At 59.1% G+C, this 26,221-nt stretch overlaps 1 protein-coding gene across 17 annotated transcripts in view; it reads left to right on the top strand.

The window, feature by feature from the left end:
• The window catches only part of D2HGDH (D-2-hydroxyglutarate dehydrogenase), a 33,128-nt gene extending 15,298 nt beyond the window's left edge, over nt 1-17,830 (top strand). For 5 of the 17 annotated variants that reach the window (XM_055380019.2, XM_055380026.2, XM_055380027.2 and 2 more), the window contains 4 exons: nt 1,302-1,445; nt 2,356-2,498; nt 7,161-7,326; nt 16,755-17,830. In XM_055380019.2, the coding sequence (XP_055235994.1) occupies nt 1,302-1,445; nt 2,356-2,498; nt 7,161-7,326; nt 16,755-17,014 (713 nt within the window). In that variant the 3' untranslated portion in view covers nt 17,015-17,830. Of the gene's footprint in view, nt 1-1,301; nt 1,446-2,355; nt 2,499-5,915; nt 6,036-6,333; nt 6,466-7,160; nt 7,327-15,541 lie in introns of those variants that run through there. The other 12 variants (XM_019022512.3, XM_019022514.3, XM_019022510.3 and 9 more) reach the window with 7 other exon arrangements.
• Nucleotides 17,831-26,221: the final 8,391 nt, after the last annotated feature.

The following is a 26,221-nucleotide window of genomic DNA, read 5'->3' on the forward strand; positions in this document are numbered from 1 at the left end:
TGGGAGCCCGAGGCCAGCCCGGCTGCCGCATCCTGCTCTTCGCACTCCAGGTCTCAGATAGGAGTCACTCGCCTCTTCGTACCACACCCACATCTAAGCTGGGTAGAACAGGCCCTGTGAGGATGGCCCTGGTGTCCCTCGTGCTCGTGGGCTCGGTCCAGCTCTCCAGGGCCCCGGTCAGCCCTGGCTCCTGCTGTCCTGCAGCTGGGGCGACTTCCGACGAGGCACTCTTGTCCCACTTCCTGGGGATTCCTGCCCACTCTGAGCAAGATGCCGAGTCCCCACCGCCAGACCCTCCAGCACCACCACCACCTCCCACACCCCGGCCCTCTACACGTCTGCAGCCACACCCCGACATGGTGCTCGGGTCACAGGCCTTGAGGTGCTCCTGTGTCACCCAGTGCAGGTGTCTGCCCCCAGCCTCTGTGCTTGTGAGACCTTCTCTCTGGAAAATTCTTCTCTGATATCCACGTGCCTTTGTATTGCCTCCCTGTCTCGCCCTGAAAGGTGGGCACGGGCCCCCTCCTGCAGCGTCTCTGGGGCTGCCCGCCTGTAGACATCTCCACTCAGTTCCTTTCCGTCTTTGCCCTTGAGGGTCGGCTTCTCCAGGGCAGCGGCCTCACTGGTAGCCCCCACCAACCCTGGAGCACTAACACGCCTGTTGGATGAGGTCCTGAGTGCAGGGAAGACCTGAGTGCTGATTGTGTTAAGAGAAATGCAGCCATTCCCAAAGGCTGCCTGTTGCTGGCTCTGTGTTTGCAGAATTCCCAAGGTACGCCCCCTCTGAGTCCCACTGCTGTCTCAGGTGCTGTGTGGTTCTTCGGCGCCTTCCCCTCCTGATCTGATGCTGGTGGTGACACCAGGCATGCACCTGCCCCTCCTGATCTGATGCTGGTGGTGACACCAGGCGTGTGCCTGCCCCTCCTGATCTGATGCTGGTGGTGACACCAGGCGTGTGCCTGCCCCTCCTGATCTGATGCTGGTGGTGACACCAGGCGTGCGCCTGCCCCTCCTGATCTGATGCTGGTGGTGACACCAGGCGTGCACCTTCTCCTGATCTGATGCTGGTGGTGACACTAGGCGTGCACCTACCCCTCCCGATCTGATGCTGGTGGTAACACCAGGCGTGCACCTGCCAGGCGAACCCTGGGCTGTTTGTTGCAGTGCCAGTCCTCGTGCTCCTCGTGGCTGCCCAGCTCACCCACCCACATGAGTCGGGCTGATGTTGCTGCTTTGAAGGGGGACTTGGGTGGGCTGGGTTTGGCTCCGTGCGGTGCTTGACATGCTGTGACCCGTTTCAGGCTGCCCAGGCTTTGCTGAGGTTCTGCAGACCTTCAGCACCTGCAAGGGGATGCTGGGCGAGATCCTGTCTGCATTCGAGTTCATGGATGCTGTGTGCATGCAGCTGGTCGGGCGCCATCTCCACCTGGCCAGCCCGGTGCAAGGTACTGACCCCCCACACAGGGGGCAGCTGGTCCTGCAGCTCCTTCTGCACGTCTGGACACATGGGACGGCTCAGAGACCCCGGGTGGGCGGGGGGTCCCCGGGCGGGCGGGTGGGGGGTCCCTGGGTGGAGCATGGAGTGGCCGTTGGGCTCATGTGTAAGAAAGCTGCTCTTAACATATTTAGGACAAAGAACAGGCTGCCCTGGTCCTGTGTAAGGTTTGTAGTTACACAGATTTCCTGATCTTCTGCAGGAAGGACGGGAAGGAACTAAGTGGCTATTTTTGGTGAGCTGGGAGACTTTCTTTCCATTTGTACTTTTCTTTGTTTTCCCATGTTGCTTTCTGTAAGCATGGTTTTCTTTTATGCTGGGAAAAAAGCCAGTAATTTTTTGTTGTTGGGGGATGGAGTTTTGCACTGTGGCCTAGGCTGGAGTGCAATGTCACGATCTTGGCTCACTGCAGCCTCCACCTCCCGGGTTCAAACGATTCTCCTGCCTCAGCAGCTTCCACCTCCCGGGTTCAAACGATTCTTCTGCCTCAGCCTCCTGAGTAGCTGGGATTACGGGCACCTGCCACCACACTCAGCTAATTTTTGTATTTTTAGTACAGACAGGGTTTTGCCGTGTTGTCCAGGCTGGTCTCGAACTCGTGACCTCAGGTGAGCCACCCACCTCGGCCTCCCAAAGTGCTGGGATTACAGGTGTGAGCCACCGTGCCCGGCCAAAGACGACTTTTTAAACCTTCTGAAAGTCAGCTTAACCAGAGAGCTGTGTGCTCCGCAGGCTGCCTCGGTCCTTCTTGGCCACGAAAGATCAGTGGTTGCTATTACAGCTGTTCTGCCCGAGCAGCCCTGATTCTTGCCCTGGCAGCTGGAGCCTCTGCTCACTCTGCCTTCCTTGCTCACTTCCAGAGAGTCCGTTTTACGTCCTCATCGAGACTTCAGGCTCCAACGCAGGCCATGACGCTGAGAAGCTGGGCCGCTTCCTGGAGCACGCGCTGGGCTCCGGCCTGGTGACCGATGGGACCATGGCCACCGACCAGAGGAAAGTCAAGGTGCCCTGTGTTCTGCTTGCAGGTCCCTGCTCTCTGTCCGTCCAGTCCAGCCTTGTCTTGGGATGCCTGGAACGGTCATTGGTGCAGCCTAGACAGTGTGGGATGTGGCTGAAATGTGACTGGGTTTCATGGCTTTGAGAGAGTAGCCTTTTTGGATAGAGAATGTATTCCTGGTGTCTAGGCCATTTTCATTAATATTTAAAAAGTACTTCCTCCCCACCATGTCCCTCCCCAACCCCATGCTGTGGGATGAGCAAGGGGACTGCCCCATTGCTGGTCCCCTGCAGCCTGTGGTTAAGAGGCCAGTCAGCGGCAGCTCCACATAGAGTCGCGTGGAAGGAGTGGAGGCAGGAGGAGCCCCTGGGGCTGTGGAGGTTTAGCCTGGACCTCGGGAGTCTTAGGATGGGCAGTTTTCCTTCCCTAGGAGGAAGGGGCGTTGACTGTGTGACCAGATGATTTGGCCTTTTGAGGCCAAAGGAAGGAGGGGCAAGGCCTGGGGCAGTGAGAGACCCAGTCACCATCACTGGGGCCTGGGCAGGGGGAGCACTAGGTCACCGTCACCGGGGCCTGGGCAGGGGGAACCCTCGGTCACTGTCACCGGAGCCTGGGCAGGGGGAGCCCTCGGTCACCGTCACCGGGGCCTGGGCAGGGGGAGCCCTCGGTCACCGTCACCGGGGCCTGGGCAGTGGGAGCCCTCGGTCACCGTCACCGGGGCCTGGGCAGGGGGAGCCCTCGGTCACCGTCACTGGGGCGTGGGCAGGGGGAGCCCTCGGTCACTGTCACTGGGGCTTGGGCAGGGGGAGCCCTCGGTCACCGTCACCGGGGCCTGGATAGTGGGAGCCATTGGTCACTGTTACCAGGACCTGGGTGGGAGGAGCCCTCAGTTACCTTCACCAGGGCCTGGGCAGTGGGAGGCGCCCTTGGTCACCGTCACCAGGGCCTGGGCAGTGGGCGCAGGCCTTTACTCCCGCTTAGTTGATTCCAAGCTCGTGTTAGCCTGGGTGTTGCCCTTACCATCTTTCCCCCTCACCTTTGCCGCCTGGGTGTCGTGATTCCAGTGCTTCTGGGCAAAACGGTGTCTGCTCCCAGGGGCTGGGGTGCGGTCGGCTGGGCTCACTCGTGTGTCCTGATGCCCAGCCCAGGGGCGTCCTCTGGGCGAATGGCAGCTGTGTGATGCCGTCTCTGTTGACTGAGGCATGATGAAGTGTGCGTCCTTCCTAGGTCTCTGCCTGCCATTCCTGCATTTTTCTAAGTGGACTGTGACAGTCAGCTCCCTTACATTCTGCCGCAGTAACAAGCAATCCCCAGGCCCCAGGGACCACACGAACAGAGGTCATCCTCCCTCGCGTTCATGTGGGTGATTGCTGTGGCTGCATCTGCTCCTGTGGCTTCCAGTCCAGGGGTCCGGGCTGAAGCAGCTGCCTGACCAGTCCGTCTGTTTTCCTAGCAGAAAGAGCAGGACAGCCGCCGGGGGCTTCTCTCAGCTTCTGCTTGAGAAGGGGCGGGAACGTGAGCCCAACCGCCCTTGGTGGTGCGGGTGGGGACCCTCATCCTGCACTGGCTGCTTTGCTGGAGTGGCAGTCAGTCATGCAGCCCCCACACCACCCCCAGGAGGGCGACCCTGACACCCCAGCCTCCACACATCAGCCCCCATGCCCCCCACAAAGGAAGGCTGCCCCCAACACCCCCAACCTCTCTACCAGCCCCATGCCACCCCCAGGGCGGGCCGTCCTCCACGCCCCCAGCCTCTGCACATCATCCCCCACGCCACCCCCAGGGCGGACTGTCCCCGACGCCCCCAGCCTCTGCACATCAGTCCCCAGCCCCTCAACGGCCTGGTCCAGTCCTAGACTTGTGCCTTGAACATTAATGCCCAGAGCCGGGTTCATGACCAGGACAGGGCCGGGCGGGGCTGGTTCTGTGTTCACAAAGTCACCTCCAGACACTTCTTGGGATGGATTCAGGAGAGGCCTTGTGTGTCTGTCACCTCGTTCTGGCTCATGCTCGACGGGTAGGTAATCTGGCCTTTGTTTTTTGCAGATAGCAAAACCACCCTTTCTTAGGTGTGCGGCTCAATGAGTTGACCCGGATATGCGGTTGTGTGCAGTTGCTCTGAGGCTTTTCTGTGCTGTTGTCCGGTGTTGGCGAGGCTCTGGGCAGGTCTGGGCAGGTCTGGGCAGGTCCTGAGGCTTTTCTCTGCTGTTGTCCAGCATTGGCGAGGCTCTGGGCAGGTCCTGAGGCTTTTCTCTGCTGTTGTCTGGTGTTGGCGAGGCTCTGGGCAGGTCCTGAGCCATTCTGCTTTCCACTCTGTGGTCTTTCACTTCTGGGAGCCCTGGGTTTTTGGACATGTTGAGACGATGGGGCTTGCGCAGGTCCAGCCGCTGCTGCGGGGGCCCTGTGTTCAACGGGGGACGCTCAGCCCTGCCCAGGCCCCGCTGTAGCCTCAGCCCACCCGAGTGGAAGCCACACTGGTCGCGCCAGATGCCCCGGGCTCCTCTGAGTAGTGACCACGGCGGGTCTCATTGGCACTGCCTATCCACCCGTCACGTGTCATTCAGTTCGCAAACCTGCTAGGGAGATGCCTCCTGTGCCCTGTGCCTGCCGGGCGACAGCAGCGACCAGGGCAGGGAAGCCTTGCCCCATAAACTCACGCAGCAGAAGGAACAAGCTCAGCCCATGGCCCCTCAGAGCCAGGAAGCACCGGGGAGGAGGGCAGGGCCAGGCAGCGTCATGGGGTGTGCCCGGGAGTGCCGGGAGGGCCGGAAAGATGACCCTGAGGGGTCATTTCAGCAAAGACGGGGTGTGGGGAGCAGAAAGTCTGGTGCAGGAGCACCAGGACCCTGAGGGGCGCGTGCCTGCCATGTTCTAGAACCTTTCAGAGATGGTGGGTGTGGAGCTGAGTGACTGAGGTGTGAGCAGACAAGGATAGAGCCCGTCTTGTGGCCACGGGGACACATGGGGCGGCCGGTCTGATGAGGAGGTAAGAAGGCCCCGCAGGCGGCTGATGCCCGCCAGACCATGGAGGCGAAAGCCGGCCTCGCAGCCATGCCCGTGCGGCTGTGACGAAGGGTCCGTAGGAGGTGCTCTTGCTCAGGGCAGGGCGTGACCCAAGGGTCTGATCTGACCGAACTAGCTCTAGAAGTTTGTAAAAGGGGCTGGGCACGGTGGCTCATGCTGTAATCCCAGAGCTTTGGGAGGCCGAAGCAGGAGGATCACTTGAGCCCAGGAGTTTGAGACGAGCCTGGGCAACATGGGGAGACTTCAAAAAAATAAAAAATTGATGGTGGGGAAATGTGGGAATTTTGGACGCTGGCTGGATTCCCAGTGGTGGCGAGGAGTTGGTATTTTTTTAAGTGTCAGTGTGGCATTGCGGTTGCCTCAGTAAAAGAGAGTCTTTTTTTGTCTTTTTTTTTTGAGACAGGGTCTCACTCTCACCCAGGCTGGAGTGCAGTGACACAGTTGCAGCTCACTGCAGCCTCGACCTCCTGGGCTCATGCGATCCTCCCGCCTCAGCCTCCTGAGTAGCTGAGTCTACAGGTGCCCACCACCAAACCCAGCTGATTTTTATTGTTCTTAAGAGATGGGGTCTCCGTGTGTGGCTCAGGCTGGTCTGAAACCCCTGGGCTCAAGTGATCCTCCTGCCTCAGCCTCCCAAAGCTCTGGGAATACAGGCGTGAGCCACTGTGCCCGGCCAAGTGTTTCTCTTAGAATTTCCTGAAATGATGGGGTCTCTGGAGGGGCAGGTGCTGGGCTTGAGCCCTGGGTGGGACCCTGCAGGGGAGAGGTGGTCCTGCAGCCCAGAGAGGATGGCTCTGTCCTGTTCCTCGTGGTGCAGATCTCCACAGTGGAAGTTCGAAGCAAGCAAAAGCTACGCGAACCACAGGCCGATCTGTCTGAGCCCCAGGATTTGGCCCGGTTCCGCTTCAGCCACCAGCACCATCTGCTCCTCCTCAGAATCCTTCCTCCCCTGTGGCCCGCCCGCCGTGTCCCTCCTCCCCCACGGCCCACCCACCATGTCCTTCCCTCCCCCGTGGCCCGCCCGCCATGTCCCTCCTCCCCCACGGCCCGCCCACCATGTCCCTCCTCTCCCACGGCCTGCCCACCATGTCCTTCCCTCCCCCGTGGCCCACCCGCCGTGTCCCTGCCTCCCACCCGACATGCCCCTTGAGCTGCCTGGGCCCTGCTGTCGTCCCCACTGCCTGTGTGACTCTTTGCGACCCCTTCCCTACCCTGCCCCGCCCTGGTTCAGGGAGAGTCCAGGCCCATCCTCATCCTCAGGGCCTTCCCTGGCCCTTGCCACTCCGTGCCGTGTCATGACCTGAAGCTGCAGGTGGGCGCCTCCCCCTTCTGTCATGGCTGTCCCCCTTCTGTAAGGTGTCCCAGCCGCCTGATTGCCGGAGTCCCAGGGTGCTTGGTGCTGTCGTGGAGCCTGGGACATTCACTGTCTGGGATCGATTCCAGGGTTGGAGCCACACCTGGTCTGGGGCATTCGCTGTCCTGGGTCAGAGCCACACCTGGTCTGGGGCATTCGCTGTCTGGGGTTGGAGCCACACCTGGTGAAGATACAGAACGTGCTGCTGCCCTAACCCTGTGTGGTGTGCCCCTTGTCCCCAGGTGTCGTTCCCATAGCCAGCTCTTGTCTCATCTCGTCTCATCCTCTAGATGCTGTGGGCCCTGAGGGAAAGGATCACAGAGGCGCTGAGCCGGGATGGCTACGTGTACAAGTACGACCTCTCCCTCCCCGTGGAGCGGCTCTACGACATCGTGACTGACCTGCGTGCCCGCCTCGGCCCGCACGCCAAGCACGTGGTGGGCTATGGCCACCTTGGTGAGCGGCACCCCGGGGCCACGGTCCTGGGTGTGCTGGGTGGTGGGCGCCACGGTCACCGTCACCCCGCCAGGCTTCGAGGCAGGGCAGTTTGACCATGGTCTCTGGCTTAGCATATCTCCCGTAGACACTGGCAGGACCACGGTGTCTGACAGGGAAGGGAAAATCCTAGTCGTTGTCGTGACTCGTTTTGAGTATTTTGGAAAAGACTGCCATCGTGCACTTGTAATGGCAGAGCGCATGGCTCAGCTTGTCAGAACGTTCTGGGATCTTCAGTGGGATGCAGGGTTGGAGGGCATCAGCCTTAACCCCGGAGTCCGGGATGCGGGTCTCAGGGGCTCCTCTCACAGGGCCCGGCCCTGAGGCCTTTTCAGTGCTTGGCACACAGCCCCCAGCTGCTCCTACCCCTTCAGATGGGAGGATTTCAAAACCACGTTCAGATCATCTTTTTTTTGCAGAAAAATCATGCTTTAACGTGCAAGCTATTAATTCATAGGAAGAAAATGTTTCAATCCTATCAGTACTTTTTTTTGAGATGCAGTTTCACTCTTGTCACCCAGGCTGGAGTGCAGTGGCGCAATCTCGGCTCACTGCAACCTCCATCTTCTGGGTTCAAGCAATTCTCCTGCCCCAGCCTCCCGAGTATCTGGGATTACAGGCGTCCACCACCAGGCCTGGCTAATTTTTGTATTTTTAGTAGAGACAGGGTTTTGCCATGTTGGCCAGGCTGGTCTTGAACTCCTGACCTCTGGTGATCTGCCCATTTCGGCCTCTCAAAGTGCTGGGATTACAGGAGTGAGCCACCGTGCCCAGCTGTTTTCCTGTTAGTTCTTTGGAGCCTTGGAGTGAGGTGTCTAAAAGGCCAGCTTATAGGGCAGGGGTGGGGGCAGGGCTGGGGGTGTGGAGCGTGGCTCTGGGGCCTGACAGGTACTCACTCTGGCTTCTTCCCTGGCCTGGTGGCACTGGAGTCACTGACCTGAAGCCTCCATCCACCTGCCAGTAAATGGGATTCAGGTGCCACCTCTGTGGTTACAGGAGGGTCTAGGGTTTTGTGCGTGACGACAATAACACGTATTACTTACGAAGGTCCCGTGCTGTCCCAGGCATTATTCTAAGCACTTGATGTGGAGAAACTTCTCTGCACAACAGCTTTTAGGACGGGTGGTGTTGCTTCCCTTTTACACACATGTAAACAGGTTCAGAGAATTTAAGTGACTTGCCCAAAGTTGCCCAGCCTGTGGAGGGGTACATCTGGAGGATTTGACATAGGATGGATGGTAATCTTCTGTGATAGGAAGGCAGGACTCCTGAATGGGAAGGGGGTAAGGGCATGATGGGTGTGTCATCATCCAGAGAAGAGGGGTACGGGAGCCCCAATATTTCAGAATATGGGAAGGGGGTAAGGGCATGATGGGTGTGTCATCATCCAGAGAAGAGGGGTATGGGAGCCCCAATATTTCAGAATATGGGAAGGGGGTAAGGGCATGATGAGTGTGTCATCATCCAGAGAAGAGGGGCATGGGAGCCCCAATATTTCAGAATATGACCTCAAGCCAGGAGGAGGCTTCCTCCTCTCCAGGTAACTTCAGTCTCTCTTGGCCACAGATAAAGCAGACTATCTTGGTGAGAAATGGAATGAGCCCTCTGTTACTTTGTAAAAGCAAGAATGGGCCGGGCGCAGTGGCTCATGCCTGTAATCCCAGCACTTTGGGAGGCTGAGGCGGGTGGATCACCTGAGGTCAGGAGTTTGACACCAGCCCGGCCAACATGATGAAACCTCGCCTCTACTAAAAATACAAAAAATTAACTGGGCATGGTGGCAGGCACCTGTAATCCCAGCTACTCAGGAGGCTGAAGCAGGAGAATCACTTGAACCCAGGAGGCGGAGGTTGCAGTGAGCAGAGGTTGCACCATTGCACTCCAGCCTGGGTCGTAAGAGTGAAACTCCATCTCAAAAAAAAAAAAAAAAAGCAAGAATGAATGTAGAATTTTTAAAATGCGTTTCCTGCATCTGTCATGGTGACCAGGTGCTTGTCTGCCTGTAATCAGTGTGGTAAGTTACACTGATTGATCCCTCTGGAGTCAAGATGAGTCTGTGTTTCTGGGGTAGGCCCAAGGTGGCCATGATCCTTTCTGTATCTTGCTGGATGAGTTTGTTTATGTTTGGTGTGGGATTTTGACAGGGGTCTTGGTGGATGATTCTGTTCCACGCTGTTCCTTTCTTCTGTCCATGCTGGATTTTGGTATCAGAATCATAACATGAATATTATGCAGAACTTGCCGGTGGAGCTGTTTGGGCCTGGAGGTTTTTTTGAGGGAGTATTTTAAAATTATATTTCAGTTTCAATAGCTTTAGGACTTTCAAGCTTTCCTTTCTTCTAGATTGGTATTGCTAATTTTTTCCCATATTGGCATAAAGTTGTTCAAATATTCTTTTGTTGTCTTTTTTCTAGCATTTGTGGGATGCCCCCCACACCCTTTTTTTTGGTGGGGACAGGGTCTCGCTGTCACCCAGGCTGGAGTGCAGTGGCTCACCACAGCCTCGACCTTCTGGGATCAAGCAGGCCCGCCACCTCACACACACCAGCAGGCCTGGCTAACTAAAAAAAAGTTTTTTTGTAGGCCTGGTGCAGTGGTTCACGCCTATAATCTCAGTACTTCAGGAAGCCAAGGCTGGAAGGATCACTGGAGTCCAGTAGTTCTAGACCAGCCTGGGCAACACAGTGACATCTGATCTATACCGCCCCCCGCCCCACAATGTGTGTGTGTGTGTGTGTGTGTGTGTGTGTGTGTGTGTGTGTGTGTGTGTGTAGCTATGTAGAGCCAGACTCATGTAGAGCCAGTTGTGTGGCCAGACCGGTCTTGAACTCCGGGGCCTCAAGCAAATGCTCCCTCCTTGGCCTCTCAAAGCCAGAGATTACAGGCATGAGGTACTGTGCCTGGCATTATTTGCTGCTTGCATTATCATTCCTTCTTTGACCCATGAGTTATGCAGAAGTGTGTTTCTTAATTTCCAAACGTGGTGGTTTTCTAGTTATTTTAAAAATTATTGATTTCTTTTTTATTGCATTATACCCAGGAAACTTCGTCCTTATCAGATCAGATTTTTGAAGCTTGATCAGTGGCCAGCTTATGATCAGCTTTCGTAACTGTGGAGTGCTTGAAAAGAATGTGCTCTCTGCAGTTGCTGGAATCAGTGTTTGTACAGATCCATCAGATAGAAGTATACGTCGTGTGTTCATTCTACATCCTGCTGCCCTGCCACTCCCTGAGGGAGGTGTTAGAAATCCGCTGACAACAGACTAATCTGTTCCTCCTGTAGCTTTGCCAGTTCTGGAGACGTGTTCTTGGGGGCATAGGACATGAGGTTCGTCTCTTTGTTTTGGGAAACTGAATCTCCTAACGCGATGGACTCGCTCTTTATCTCCAGCATTGCCCGCTGCCTTGGTGTCTGCTTTGTTTATTACACAGTGATGCTAACTTTCTTTTATTTAGTGTTTGCCTGACGTGTTGTTTTTCCTCCTGTTAGTTTCAGCTTTTCCATCCTTAGTGATTTAGATGTGTTTCTTGTGGACGCCCCCGGACAGGTTTCTTGCGTACTTGTTTGCCATCTTGAATGAGAGCGTTTGGCTGCTGAGCACGTGCTGTGGCCCACTGTTTGGATTTGTTTACTTCACCCTGCTCTTTGTCTCTCACTTCTTGTCTGTTTTTTCCTCTGTTTTTTGCTCTTCTTCTGGTTATGTTCTTTGTCATTTGGCTTTTTGCCGTTTACTAACTGTTGGTGGTCGCCCTGGCACCACAGTGGACATTTCTAGCCCTCTGGGTTTGAGGTTAATCAGAGTCACTATCTTCCTCCCAAACAATGTGTGATGGTGCATTCTCTGTGTCCACTTGTCTGGGCCCTGGTACCCTCATTTGGTGAAACTCCAGTCTGGATGTTTCTGTGAAGATATTTTTTATGTGTGATTAACATTTAAATCAGTAGACGTTGAGTACAGGAGATCTCCCACCACAGTGTGGGTGGGCCTTACCCAATCAGCCGAAGGCTTTTGCCTCAGCGTGGGTGGGCCTTACCCAATCAGTCGAAGGCCTTTGCCACAGCGTGGGTGGGCCTTACCCAATCAGTCGAAGGCCTTCGCCACAGTGTGGGTGGGCCTTACCCAATCAGTCGAAGGTCTTCGCCACAGTGTGGGTGGGCCTTATCCAATCAGTCGAAGGCCTTCACCACAGTGTGGGTGGGCCTTACAGAATCAGTCGAAGGCCTTCGCCACAGTGTGGGTGGGCCTTACCCAATCAGTTGAAGACCTTCACCACAGCGTGGGTGGGCCTTACCCAATCCGTCGAAGGCCTTCACCATAGCGTGGGTGGGCCTTACCCAATCAGTCGAAGGCCTTTGCCACAGCGTGGGTGGGCCTTAATCAGTCGAAGGCCTTTGCAACAGCGTGGGTGGGCCTTAGCCAATCAGTCGAAGGCCTTTGCTACAGTGTGGGTGGGCCTTAATCAGTCGAAGGCCTTTGCCACAGCGTGGGTGGGCCTTACCCAATCAGTCGAAGGCCTTTGCCACAGCGTGGGTGGGCCTTACCCAATCAGTCGAAGGCCTTCACCACAGCGTGGGTGAGCCTTGCTTAATCAGTCGAAGGCCTTCGCCACAGCGTGGGTGGGCCTTACCCAGTCAGTCGAAGGCCACAAGAGCAAAAATCTAAGGTCTCTCAAGGAAGAGAGGATTCTGACCCAGATGGAGACTCGAGCTGCAGCACCAGCTCCTGCTGGGATCTCCAGCCTGCTGACCTGGACTTCAGATTTTAGACTTAGCTCCCTCAGTCACATGAGTCAGTTCATTAAAATCAGTGTCTGTCATCTCTCTGTGTCTCAGTGTGTCTCTCCATCTTTCTCTTTCTGTTTGTTTCTCTAAATATGTATAATTTCACTCTTTTGCTCCCTCTGTCTATACACACACATCCTGCTGGTTCTGCCTCTCTGGGAGCCCTGATGGCTTCACAGTGCGAGGACTTCAGGGCCCCGTCACTTTGGCTGTCGTTTATCCCCCAGTTTATGGTGGCCCCTGTATTTGCGGGCTCCACATCTGCAGATTCAACCATAAAAATAACAATACAACAATAAAAAATAAAAGACGATGTAGTATAACAGTGACAGACACAGCATTTCCGTCGTACCAGGAATCGTAAGTAATCTAGAAGTGATTTAAAGTATACAGGAGGGGCTGGGCACAGTCTGTAATCCCAGCAGTACGGGAGGCCAAAGCAGGTGGATCACCGGAGGTCAGGAGTTCAATACCAGCCTGGCCAACATGGTGAAACCCCATCTCTACTAAAATTACAAAAATTAGCCAGGCATGGTGGCGTGTGCCCGTAATCCCAGCTGCTTGGGAGGCTGAGGCAGGAGAATTGCTTGAACCTGGGAGGCGGAGGTTGCAGTGAGATGAGGTTGTGCCACTTCACTCCAGCCTGGGCAAAAGAGTGAAACTCCGTCTCAAGAAAAAAAAGTATACAGGAGGGTGTGTGTAGTTTATATGCAAATCCTATGCCATTTCCTGTCAGAGACTCGAGCATCTGAGGATTTTGATATCTGAGGGGTCCTGTATCCAGTCCCCCAGGGACACTGACGGGCACCTGCATGCTGTTCGGTGGTGCATTCTGGTTCTGCCTTGTTCAGTCACGCATAACCCTGTCACCATGTCACCGTCCTGATTCTGCGTAGCCAGTTTGCACACAGCTTCTGCTTGAATCTCAGCCTCCAGAATTTTCCCTGGCATGGAAAAATAGGTGACGGAACAGCTCAGATTTTCTTTGGAAATGTACTGATTTAGTTGATAAAAATGTCTTTTCCTCAGTGGATTTCAGTGGTTCTGGGTTGACAGTTGCTTCCCAGAGGCAGGAGGGAGTCTCTGTTCTCTCTTCTGATATCTGCTGGTGCGGAGACAGCCTGAGTGCAGGGCAGTTCCCTTCGGGGGAATGGAGAGAACGGAGGGAAATAAATAATTTCTTTCTTTTTCTTTTCCTTTTTTTTTTTTTTTTGAGATGGAGTCCCGCTCTGTCACCCAGGCTGGAGGGCAGTGGTGCGATCTCGGCTCACTGCAACCTCCGCCTCCCGGGTTCAGGCGATTCTCCTGCCTCAGCCTCCCGAGCAGCTGGGATTACAGGCGTGTGCCACCACGCCCGGCTAATTTTTGTATTTTTAGTAGAGATGGGGTTTCACCATATTGGCCAGGCTGGTCTCAAACTCCTGACCTCGTGATCCACCCGCCTCAGTCTCCCAAAGTTCTGGGATTGCAGGTGTGAGCCACCGCGCCCAGCCTGCTTTTTCCTTTTTGCTGCTTTCAGCTCCTTCCATTGTCTTTGGGGTTCTGCGGTTTCACTCTGGTTCGGCCGGGTGTCGGCCGGATGAGTGTTTGTTTACCTGCCTGGCACTTCTTGGGCTTTGGGGTCTTGCTGGCTTTAGAAATTCCTCAGCCACCAGAGCCTCTTCAAACACCGTTTCTCCCCTCCCTCTGTTCTCTTCCTGGAACTCAGTCCAAGCCCCCTTGTTTCTTGTCGGCTGCTGCCAGGGTCCCGCCTCTCACGTTTGGATGCTATTTGCAGTGTCTCCAGCTTGGCGTTCTCTGCCGTGTGTGATCGACCATCAGATCTGTCTGCTAAGGTCCACAGGCCAGCCATGATGCATTTCATCTCCGGAAGATTGGCGTGGATATTTAAAAATTGCTTGGTCAGATTTTTTGGTTTTACATTTTTGTCTCTTATTTCTTTACACATGACACATTTGTGTTCTGTGTCTGGAAATGACAGCGTCTGAGGTGTTTGTGGGTCTGATTCTGACCTTACCCATGGTGGTTTGTCTTCTTGTGTGTGTGATTTTTGGCATGAGCTCATATTCGTTAGATTTTTATCTGTAGGAATTATTTGAGGCCTGCAGGGGAGGTGGTTTGCTTCTGCAGTGGGTGGGGAGGGTGAGGGCCTGGGGCCCCGCCTGGAACCTCTTTAATCTGCACATTCTCAGCCTTTGGGACCCGAGGCAGCGTGAGTTCCGGGTGCAGGCTGGCCGTTGCTCGGGAATACAGTTGGGTGTTGCTGAATGGTGGGGATGCGTCCTGAGAAACGTGTCATTAGGTGGTTTCATTTTGTGCGAGCATCACGGAGGGCACTCACACCCAGATGGGACAGCCTCTTCCACACCAAGGCTGTGTGGTGTAGCCATTGCCCCTAGGTGACAAACCACAGCTGTCATCCAGTTAATGCCGGAAGCAGTTGTGACATAATGCTGAGTATGTGCCTGAACACAAAAGCTAATCCCAGAAAAGGGACCATAAAAATACGGTATAAAAGGTAAAAATGCCACACCTGCCTGGGGTGCCCATCACGAGTGGGTCTCGCGGGACTGGAGGTTGCTCTGACGAGGCAGTGGGTGAGCGTGAGGGGTTGCGAAGGCCTAGGAGATGACCGTACTCTACTCTAGACTTTATAAATGCTGCACACCGAGGCCACACTAAACTGATGTCAACAAGTAATTGTGCTACAACATGGTGACATCATCATTAAGGTGATGGCAGTTTTTCAGCTCCATTTTAATGTTACGGGACCAGCATCATCTCTGTGGTCCGGGGTTGGGTGAGACGTTGTTATGAAGCGTGACTGTATTCACAAACTTTGGGGATGCCAGGCACGTGGCTCACGCCTGTAATCTCAGCGCTTTGGGAAGCTGAGGTGGGAGGACTGCTTGAGGTCAGCAGTTCAAGACCCGCCTGGGCAACATGGTGAGACCGGCCCCCCACCCCGACCACCCGCCGTTTCTACAAAAAAAATAATCAGCCAGGCATGGTGGTACATGCCTGCAGTCCCAGCTACTCAGGAGGCAGAGGTAGGAGGACTGATTGAGCACAGGAGGTTGAAGCGTGAGCTACGATCACTCTACTACCCTCCGGCCTGGGTGACAGAGGGAGACCCTGTCTCAAAAAAACAAAACCAAATGAACATATTCTGTGGATGTGGTTTTTCTTCTTTCACAACCAGTCCTTCCTGGGCAAGTCCCCGGGCAGGGGTTGTGTTCAGCCCTCTCTGGCCTGAGCACACATCCGTGGGGACTGTGGGAGGGGCGGGGACTGTGGGGGGATGGGGACTGTGGGAGGGGTCCCTGCTGTACTCCCTGACTGGGGTTTATTCTCGTAGGGGTGGAGAAATAGTTTTCTGTCTACCCTTTCTAGTTCCCAGCTGGGATGGACCCTACAGCTACAGACAGATTAACAGGAGAAATAACAGAGGCTCATGACCTGCATGTTTCACGTCTACTTGGGAGTGGCCAGCGAATGAACGATTCTCAAAGAGCTGGCTGTGAATTCAGGCCCACGTGGCGTCTTCAACAAACAGTCAAGTTTTAGGGATGTCACATGACAGGACATGGACTATGAGTCTCCAGGTGGCATCTCGGAGGAGGCAGGGAGCTGGCAGAGGACGGCAGGGCCTGAAGCTGCCTTGACCTTTGTCGGTTCTGGTGGAGGGAGGGGCCTTGCCCTTGTCAGTCATTCCTGTGCTGCTCTGAGGCAGGACCTGAGTCGGGGGAGCTTTTCTTGGATCTGCCGCTTCTCAGTTGCCTTTGTGGGAAAACAGCCCTCACCCCAACATGGCACAGTTTGGGGTGGTGTGTCCTGGTTTGCCTCTGGGGCTCCTCCTCGGTGTGCAGCTCTGCGTTAAAAGCCACTGTCCTTGTCTGGGCAGCCCTTGAGCTGGTTTCTGGCTCTCTCTCCTGCTGGCCCGGAGGCGGGGCGGGGTCCTCACTTGACTCTGACCCTGGCTGTCCCCAGCCTCTTCTCTGAGCCGTCACCTTCTTGACCTCTGAGGTCAGAAGAGGAGGTTGTGGGTGGGGCGGGCCAGGGCCAGGGTGTGCTTGGAGAGCCACTGCCCTGGGGGCTCAGTGTGGGGTAAGTGGACCAGAGAGGAGGCAGCTGGGAGCCAGGACTTTGTCTGCAGTGGGCACTGGCTGGGCAGCTCCAGGGGCGACGCCCATGGGGGTGGAGGCGTCCAGATAGAGCTGCCCTGGGCGCCACTGTGGACCCCTCCATCTGACCAGGTGCTGGGGATACAGACTGGGAGAAGGTCTGGACTCTTCCAGGTCAGGAGGGAGGCAGTGGCAGGCCATGCGGTAACTCATGTGGTCGCTCTCCGCCTGGGGAGATGGGAGCCCCGGGCTGAGGGAGTAGGAAGAGGGGGGAGAACTTGGGGAGAGAAGCAGGGAGAAGCCAAGGTAGCAGCAGCCTCAGAGGAGGGGTTGGCATGTCTAGGGCGAGTGGCATGAGGGTGAGGCTCAGCCGGGGGTCTCGGGGTTGCTGGGGAGGGGATCTTGGGAGGGGCTGTTGGGGGAGGAGTGGGGTCCTGGGGGCTGCCCTGCCCAGCCTGACCCGTGAGCCCTTGTCCCTCCAGGAGATGGTAACCTGCACCTCAATGTGACGGCGGAGGCCTTCAGCCCGTCGCTCCTGGCTGCCCTGGAGCCCCACGTGTACGAGTGGACGGCCGGGCAGCAGGGCAGCGTCAGCGCGGAGCACGGAGTGGGCTTCAGGAAGAGGGACGTCCTGGGCTACAGCAAGCCACCCGGGGCCCTGCAGCTCATGCAGCAGCTCAAGGCCCTGCTGGACCCCAAGGGCATCCTCAACCCCTACAAGACGCTGCCCATCCAGGCCTGACGGCCACTCCCGCTGCTGCCAAGGCCCAGTGAGGGTCAGCGGGTGGCTCTCGGGCGGGGGTGTTGCGGTGGCTCTGAGCGATGAGCCGGCAGTGGGCAGGGGACCAGGCACCTGGTCGAAGGGACTGGGAGCCTGCACTGGGGAACTGCCGGACGCAGGCCCTCGGGCAGGAGCATCTGGCAGAGTGGGGAGCGCGGCAGGCACCCTCGTTTGCAAGGCGAGGTGGGGCCTCTGCAGCCATCCTGGACAGGCCGGGGTGGCGGCAGCTTTGCCCACGTGGAAGCGGGGTGGGTCTCACTTGCGTGGCGGTGGTCCCTGGCCCCATCTTGCCTGCTGCGGCCTGGGGAGCAGGCACTGGGTGGTGTTTCTGCCTGTTTGCTGCTCGTTCCCCGGGCATGCATGGGCAGCGGGGGGCGTGGGCAGGCCCCGTGGGCCGTGATCGTGGGTTGCCAAGAGGACCCGGGCACTGTGGCTCTGCTGAATGGAGCCGGGTCCCTCAGGCCGTGGACGCCCTCGGGAGGGGTGACTGTGGCTTGTGTCTGGACCTGAGTGACAGGAATGTGTCATTTCCCGCATCTTCTAGAGGGCTGCCAGCTGGGAAGACAGTTATCAGGGCAAGCTGTGCTCTGAGTTTCGGGTTCTGCTCCTACGAAGAACGTGCGGTGCTGCAGGCGAGGGCCCCGGCACGGACAAGGGCCACTGCAGAGTGTGTTTCTGCTCGTCAGCCGCCCTGGGCAGCGGATGGGCTGGGCGACGCAGCTGGACGCACATCTCTTTCTGTCATGAATGTCCAGTAAAAATCTGAATTGGTTGCAACCTTCTCTTTGCTTCTGTTACTGGAAAATCATCTTTCAGAGCCCATTGTGAAGGGCCTGTGCATCCCATTCCCACAGCCCCTGGACCACTGGGGCCATAGTGTGGCCGGGCCTGACACTACTGTGACTGTCACTGTGCCTCCTGTCCCCATGCACTGTCCTGGTGGCAGCTGAGCTCCCACCGGCTGCATAGGGCAGGCCTGGACATGGAACGGGCACCTCGTAGCCCTTGGTGGCCCTGGAGGCCCTCAGCAGCGGGGCCTGACCGAGGTGTATCCACGGGCCCCTCCTGTCCCTGTGGGCGTCGAGGACCTCGGATCCTGCTCTGAGGGGGAGACATACCTCTGACCCGCCGCCCTGCAGAGCCCGCCTGCCTAGCCAGGGGCTCTGTGTGGACAGGCCACGTCCTCCTGGTGGAGGTCCTCGGGGGATGGGTGGGGGCCTTGGTCCAGCATGATTTTGTTTTTTGAGACAGGATCTCACTCTGTCACCCAGGCTGGAGAGCAGGGGTATAGTCACAGCTCAGTACAGCCTCCACCTCCTGGGCTCAAGTGATCCTCCCACCTCAGCCTCCTGAGTAGCTGGGAGTACATGTGTGAGCCATCATGCCCAGATAATAATTTTTTTTTTTTTTTTTGAGACAGAGTCTTGTTCTGTCACCCAGGCTGGAGTGCAGTGGTGCGATCTTGGCTCACTGCAAATTCCCCCTCCCGGGTTCACGCCATTCTCCTGCCTCAGCCTCCCGAGTAACTGGGACTACAGGTGTCCACCACCATGCCTGGCTAATTTTTTGTATTTTTAGTAGAGATGGGGTTTCACTGTGTTAGCCAGGATGGTCTTGATCTCCTGACCTCATGATCTGCCCGCCTCGGCCTCCCAAAGTGCTGGGATTACAGGCATGAGCCACCGTACCCGGCCATGCCCAGATAATTTTTAAATTTTTTTTTTGTAGAGATGAGGTGTCCCTGTGTTGCCCAGGCTGGTCTTGAACTCCTGGCCTCCAGCGGCCTCCCACCTCAGCCTCCCAAAGTGCTGGGATTACAGGCCCGAGCCTCTGTGTCCAGCCGATCCAGCATGCTTTGAAGGCACAAATCAGGGGCACTTTCATGCTGGCCCAGCAGAGCCAGTGGGTCCCGCCCGATGCCTGGACTACTTCCTGCTGTGCCTGGGGGCACCTGGGGCTGTCCTGCCTCACTGGCCAAGGCCCGGCTCTGTCCCTGGGCTCTGGCCACTGTTCCGCCATCCCAGGCTGGGTACCCATGGGCAGCCCGACAGTATCTGTTGCACAGAGCAGACCCCAGGCCCCATGGGTGCCTGACACGAAGCCCCACAGCGTATGCCCGTGTCCCCCGAGGTCAGCCGGCGGCTCCTGCCCTTCCCTCTGACCTCTGGTTGGGGGCCGGCCATTTTTCTGCTTGTTCCTCTAGCTCTGCTACTGGGCACATGGTCCGTGCTGGGTAGGCTGCAGGCCAGGGTGAGTTGCTGACCCGCTGACCTTGGCTGTGCACCTGCCCTCCTGCCCTGGGTGGCTGCTGCTGGCCCAGGGGTGACTTGGGGGCTTTCAAGCTTCTGCCCGTGCTGGCCGCACGACCCCACGTCCCACCCTGGGTAGGGACTTGTGATTCTTAGACCTGGGGTCCATTGCTTTCCTAAGGACCCCCGGCCCTGGCCATGGTCTAAATGCTCACTCCTGTTGTTGGAGAGGCCAGCTGGGTGACAGGGAAAAGCCCAGAGCCCCGGGCTTCCCATGAGGATCTGGGCTCAGCATGGGCTGTGGGGCTGCAGAGGCCTGGCCTTGCCTGCTGAGGGACACCCGCTGGCAGCGCCTGCAGAGGGCGGAGGAGGAATTCCTCCCTCTAGTGCCCTCTGGACCCTGGGAGAGCAAGACCTCTGCATCCACACTGCCTGCCGCTGGGCCTCTGGGGACTGGGGAAGCAGACACAGTCCAGGACCGTTGGAGGAGGAAGAGGCCGTGGCTGCTCTTCCCTGGGGGTCCAGCTCCAGGAGGCTGCGGTGACCGTTGGGCCGGAGCAGGCCAGTGCCGGGCACGTCCTGCCCATGACAGCCCTGCTGCCAGCCGTGGGCACTTGTTCCTGGAGCTCCGTGGCTGGGTCCTGCCGTCTCCGCTGCTGCCCTGCCATGTTCACCTCCAGTTTATCCAGCAATGGGGAGAGGGGCTTCTTAGGTCCCCCTCAGGCTTTTCTTTTGTGCCTTTAGATATGTGAAATACGACACAGCCAGGCAAAGCAGGTGCCGGTGAGACACCTGGCTGGCCCGAGCTGGCCCGAAGAACTGCCTGTCTGCCATGAGGAAAACCCACACTGCGTGGTGGCTGGGAGGCCAGGAGTTTTCACAAGCCGGAAACCTGTTAGATTTCTCTACCTAACAGCAGGAAAATCTGATGAGACCCAATCACACCCACGCAGGCTGTGTGCCTCGCAGCCCGCGGGTTAACACAGACTCCGAGTGACTCCGATGCAGGAGAACGCGGCGAATCTGCGTGAGGCAGGCCACCGGCCTTGGTGCCCCGGAGACAGCTCCCCCAACGGCCGTGCGACGGCGTTGAGTGTCCGTGGTCAGGTGTGTGTAAAAGACGCGCAGAGAATTCCACACCGTTCCAACCTCCCAGCCGGAGACTCTGACGAGGCCTGCAGCCACGTGGAAAGAGCGATGAGGAGCACGTGTGTGGGGAGGAAGGCGGGTTCTGACCCCGTTCCTTCCGCAGCGGCTCCGGCCTGGCAGGTTCTGACGGAATTCTGCAGCGGCTCCAGCCAGGGCCGTCGGGGCGGGGTGGGTGCTCAGGGGCGGCCTTTGTGTTCGGATTAGAAGCTGGTGATTGTCACATTAAGACCTCTAAGCTGCTGCAATCTGAGAAGATGTTACACAACCAGGGCCCCTGAGCTGAGGCCGAGGAGGGGGCCCCAGGCAGGGCCAGAGCTGCCTGTGTACAGCAGGGGAGAGGGGAGAAGGTGTGGGCCTGGTGGTCTCAGCCCCAGGGAGAGTGGAGTGCCCGCCCCTCCCCTCCCCCAGGACGGCTGGCCCCTGGGAGAGCCCCTGGGGGAGCCAGTTTCCTGTAAGCAGAAGGGCAAGTGGTAGGGACCCAGGGGTGTCTGACGGTTGTGGACTCAAAGCCCAGAGGAAAGGTTTGGGGTTTGGGGCTCCTGGGACGCCGCAGGCCGCTGAAGACGTCCATCAGGATCCTGGCAGTGTGGAGGTGTAGGGTCCAGCCCTACAGGGCTTAGTGGGTGTTTTCCCTGTGTGTGGAGATGAGAGATTGTAATAAATAAAGACACAAGATAAAGAGATAAAGAGAAAGCAGCTGGGCCCCGGGGACCACTACCGTCAAGACGCGGGGACCGGTAGTGGTCCCAGACGGCTAGGCCCACTGATATTTATTGTATACAAGACAAGGGGGCAGGGTAAGGAGGGTGAATCTTCTAAGTGATTGACAAGGTGAAGTAAGTCATGTGATTACAGGATAGGGGGCCCTTCCCTTTTAGGTAGCCGAAGCAGAGACGGAAGGCAGCAAACGTCAGCATTTTCTTCTCTGCACTTATAAGAAAGATCAAAGACTTTAAGACTTTCACTATTTTACCGCTATCTGCTACGAACTTCAAAGAGGAACCAGGAGTACAGGAGGAGTATGAAATGCAACAAAGAGTAATATTAAAAGCTAATGATTAATAATGTTTATAATAATGATTGATAATTGTCCATGATCATCTCTGTATCTAATTTGTATTATGACTATTCTTATTCCAACTATTTTCTTTATTATACTGAAACAGTTTGTGCCTTCAGTCTCTTGCCTTGGCACCTAGGTACTTTCGCCCACATGGAGGCAGAGGTGACAGGGCAGTGTGTCTGGACCCAGATGGCAGGCACGTTAACGACCAGTGACCAGGGCTCTGCCCACCTGGCCCGGCGCGTTGGCCCCCCAGCGATGTGGCTTCACGCCGGCTGCTTTCCTGAGTGCTCGGGGTTTAGGCCCTGTTCTGCTGCCTCTGAGCACCTGTGACCGGAAAAGGCCCTACCCTCGGCCTGGGTCCCTTAGGGTGCCACTGACCTTCTGGGACCCTGAAGCTGCCTGTGTGGTAGGCGTGTCCACCCCCACACCCACCCAAACGACGCAGAGGAGTGAAAAATGATTCCTCGAGGAGCCGGTCCAGGGCCGGGCGCGGTGGCTCACGCCTGGAATCCCAGCACTTTGAGAGGCCGAGGTGGGAGGATTGCTTGAGCCCAGGAGTTTGAGAAGAGCTTGGGCACACATGGTGAGACTCTGCCTCTACAAAAAATTAAACATAGCCAGGCGTGGTGGCATGCATCTAGAGTTCCAGCTACAGGAGGCTCTTACAGGGCAGGAGGGACAAGCCTGAGCTCAGGAGGTCGAGGCTGTGGGGAGCCCCACGTGACTGCACCACTGCACTCCAGCCTGGGTGACAGAGCAAGACCCTCTCTGGAAAAATAAAAAGGAGCTGGTCAGGGAGGCCGAGAGCAAACAGCTGCTAGAATGTGGCGCTGCCTGGGATGGGGAGGGCTGGGGGCCCTTGGGGTGGACCAGGAGCCTGAGTTGAGGGTTAGGGGCAGGTGGAGGGGCCGGGAAGCCCGGGGCTGTCTTAGGAGAGTCCTCCTGACACCTAGGCCCTGGGCCGGGTTCCTCCTGGTGGAACATCCCAGACCTGAGCCCTCCCACTCAGTTTTCCTTGGACCCACAGGCAAGGAGCTGGGGCGGCTGTCTGCTCCCAGGCTGAGGCCCCGGGATGGGCCCCTCCTCGCTTTGGTAGCCGGTTAGACCCAGGGCGGGCGCAAGCCCTTGGCAATGCTCCCCAACACTGCCCCTTGGACCTCAGGGGTGTGGGGAGGACAGACCAGGGCAGGACCCAGGAGGCCACAAGGGCTGGTGGGGGTCATGGTCCTGGCAGCCCCACAGTCAAAGGCTCTGCCCTCCTGCACCCACCCCCAGAGGGGGATCCTCTCGAGGGAGCATGGGCCCTGTCTCCCCACCTGCCCTTCTGGGAGATAAAGAGTTGCTGTGAAGTTTCTAGAACAGTGCCCGGCCTGGCAGACGGGCAAGGAGGTGCCTCCTGGTTGTGCCCGGGTGCGGCCTGACAGGGCTGGGGTCCTGTTGGGCTGTAGGCAGGTCCTCAGACGGCCTCCTGGCTCCTGCCTCGCCCCCTCCCCACAGGCCCTGTGCCAGCGGCTGTGCAAACAGAGGCCAGGAAGCGAGGTGATGCTCCCTTTGTTTCTGGCAGAGCGTGTGGCACCTGGAGCCACCTTCCGGGTTCCATGGCCCTGGGGCCCTGCGGCCAGGGAGGGAATGGGATGCACAGCGGCCAGGGATGTTCAGCGTCACCGGTGGAAGGGGTGAAACCTGTTCTTCCTGGTGGTGAGGGTTTGCCCCTTGACTCCGGAGCAGGGCCCACTTCAAAGCACAGGGCTGGGGGCTGTGGCCTCGGCCCTCTGTGGACGTGGGCGGATGGGTGGCCCTGGACTGGTGAAGGACTGGCCGGGAGTTCTGTAGGGCCCCCACCTCCTGCCAGCCCCCAGCCCACAGTCGACCACTGCCTGCCCGGGGCAGGAGACTTCCTTCCTGCAGCCCCGGACCTGGGATCTGAGACCCAGAAGCTGACTCCATCCTTTGTCTGCTCTGTTCTGAGTTAGGCCACCCCTGCCCCTGTCCCGAGGTGGCCCTGGGCTTGCCCGCCCGCCTGCAGTGTCGGCTGAAGAGGGTAACGTGCATGTGCCCCGGCTGCTCCCGGCTGCTCCCCGGCTGCTCCCCGGCTGCTCCCCGGCTGCTCCCGGCTCCTCCCCGGCTGCTCCCCGGCTGCTCCCGGCTGCTCCCCGGCTGCTCCCCGGCTGCTCCCGGCTCCTCCCCGGCTGCTCCCCGGCTGCTCCCGGCTGCTCCCCGGCTGCTCCCCGGCTGCTCCCCGGCTGCTCCCCGGCTGCTCCCGGCTCCTCCCCGGCTGCTCCCCGGCTGCTCCCGGCTGCTCCCCGGCTGCTCCCCGGCTGCTCCCGGCTCCTCCCCGGCTGCTCCCCGGCTGCTCCCGGCTCCTCCCCGGCTGCTCCCCGGCTGCTCCCGGCTCCTCCCCGGCTGCTCCCGGCAGCTCCCGGCTGCTCCCCGGCTGCTCCCCGGCTGCTCCCCGGCTGCTCCCCGGCTGCTCCCCGGCTGCTCCCGGCAGCTCCCGGCTCCTCCCCGGCTCCTCCCCGGCTGCTCCCCGGCTGCTCCCCGGCTGCTCCCGGCAGCTCCCGGCTCCTCCCCGGCTCCTCCCCGGCTGCTCCCCGGCTCCTCCCCGGCTGCTCCCCGGCTGCTCCCGGCTCCTCCCCGGCTGCTCCCCGGCTGCTCCCGGCTGCTCCCCGGCTGCTCCCCGGCTGCTCCCCGGCTGCTCCCCGGCAGCTCCCGGCTGCTCCCCGGCTGCTCCCGGCTCCTCCCCGGCTGCTCCCCGGCTGCTCCCGGCTGCTCCCGGCTGCTCCCCGGCTGCTCCCGGCTCCTCCCCGGCTGCTCCCCGGCAGCTCCCGGCAGCTCCCGGCTGCTCCCCGGCTGCTCCCCGGCTGCTCCCCGGCTGCTCCCGGCTCCTCCCCGGCTGCTCCCGGCTGCTCCCCGGCTCCTCCCCGGCTGCTCCCCGGCTGCTCCCGGCAGCTCCCGGCTCCTCCCCGGCTCCTCCCCGGCTGCTCCCCGGCTGCTCCCCGGCTGCTCCCCGGCTCCTCCCCGGCTGCTCCCCGGCAGCTCCCGGCTGCTCCCCGGCTGCTCCCGGCTCCTCCCCGGCTGCTCCCCGGCTGCTCCCCGGCTGCTCCCGGCTGCTCCCCGGCTGCTCCCGGCTCCTCCCCGGCTGCTCCCCGGCAGCTCCCGGCTGCTCCCCGGCTGCTCCCCGGCTCCTCCCCGGCTGCTCCCCGGCTGCTCCCGGCTCCTCCCCGGCTGCTCCCGGCTGCTCCCCGGCTCCTCCCCGGCTGCTCCCCGGCTCCTCCCCGGCTGCTCCCGGCAGCTCCCGGCTCCTCCCCGGCTGCTCCCCGGCTGCTCCCGGCTCCTCCCCGGCTGCTCCCCGGCTGCTCCCGGCTGCTCCCGGCTGCTCCCCGGCTGCTCCCCGGCAGCTCCCCGGCTGCTCCCCGGCTGCTCCCCGGCTGCTCCTGGCTGCTCCCCGCTGCTCCCCGCCGGCCTTGGGTCTGGTGGGTGCGGCCCTCCTAGTGGGACCAGGCCACACACTGGAGCACATGGGCACGGCGATGCCGATGCCGATGGAGGCGGGTTCCTGGGCATGTGGACCTGTCCCTTACACGAAGCAGCTGAGGGGCCTCCAGCCAGCCCCGCCCGCACCCCAGGGGTTAGGGCTCTGCCATGGGGGCGTGGGCATCTGCTCTGACAAACAACATGTGCATTTGATTGGTGTTCCTGAGTCACCATGGACCAGGCAGGCTGCCAGAGCGGCTGATTCTTAGGGGGGAGCTGGGGCCGGGCAGACACCCTGACTCCCTGGGGCTCCCAGCAGGGCCCCACTGGCAACAGGCAGCCTCCTCCCTCTGGCCGCCGGGCCTCTGTCCCTTTCCCAGCCTGGGGCTGGGGCCACCGCTCCACACCACACTGCACTGCCCTTGTCTGCCCCAGCAGGGGGTGAAGGTGGCTGGTGGCTGAGGACCCCCTGCCCAGGCCCACACTTCTTGCTCAGGCCCCATAAGTCACTTGGGATCTGGAGAGCTGGGGACTTTGACCTGGGAGGGAGGCATCTGGTCGTGACCCTCAGGCGTGTGTAGGGAGGTGCCTGGCCGTGACCCTCAGGCGTGTGTCCCTGGCAGGTTGCTCTCCACCGGCCCCACCGTTTGTAACACATGGCTCGGCCAAGGTGATTCTGGGGTAAGGACCCATGAGGCGCCATCTTCTTTGTTCCTAGGCTGAGCCTGTGGTGCCCTGGGCAGGGTGGGTGGAGGAAGCAGCAGGGAGGCTCCTTAATGGTGGAGTGAACACCCACACGGATGTCTCTGGATAGTGGAATGCGGAGGATGCAGGGCACGCCGGTGGAGAGCTGCCCAGCCGTGCCAGCAAGGCCCCGGCATCCCTCCCGCCTGCCGTTAGCACCGGGAGCTGCTCTGCTGGCCCCTCCCACAGACTCGGGCTCTGGAGGTCTACAGAGCAGCTGGGAGGGTGATGCCTAGGCGGGGGCGGAGACGCCAGGCCCCTGGGCTGCAGGTGGAGGTAAATGGGGAAGGGAGGCCGGGGGTCTCTGGGCCTTTCGCCAGCAGCCGCCCAGCCTAGGGTCTCTGATGCCAGGGAGGTCCATGTGTGCTCGGCCCCTCCTCTGAGCCCCTCAGCCCACCCTTGTTTCTGCCTCCATGGCTATGGGGCCTGCACCCATTCGAGCCAGGCACTGGCTGGGGCAGAGAGGCTGACTTGGGCTGGGGCCAG

Source organism: Gorilla gorilla, chromosome 11 (genome assembly GCF_029281585.2).
Source record: "Gorilla gorilla gorilla isolate KB3781 chromosome 11, NHGRI_mGorGor1-v2.1_pri, whole genome shotgun sequence".
Lineage (NCBI taxonomy): Eukaryota > Metazoa > Chordata > Mammalia > Primates > Hominidae > Gorilla > Gorilla gorilla.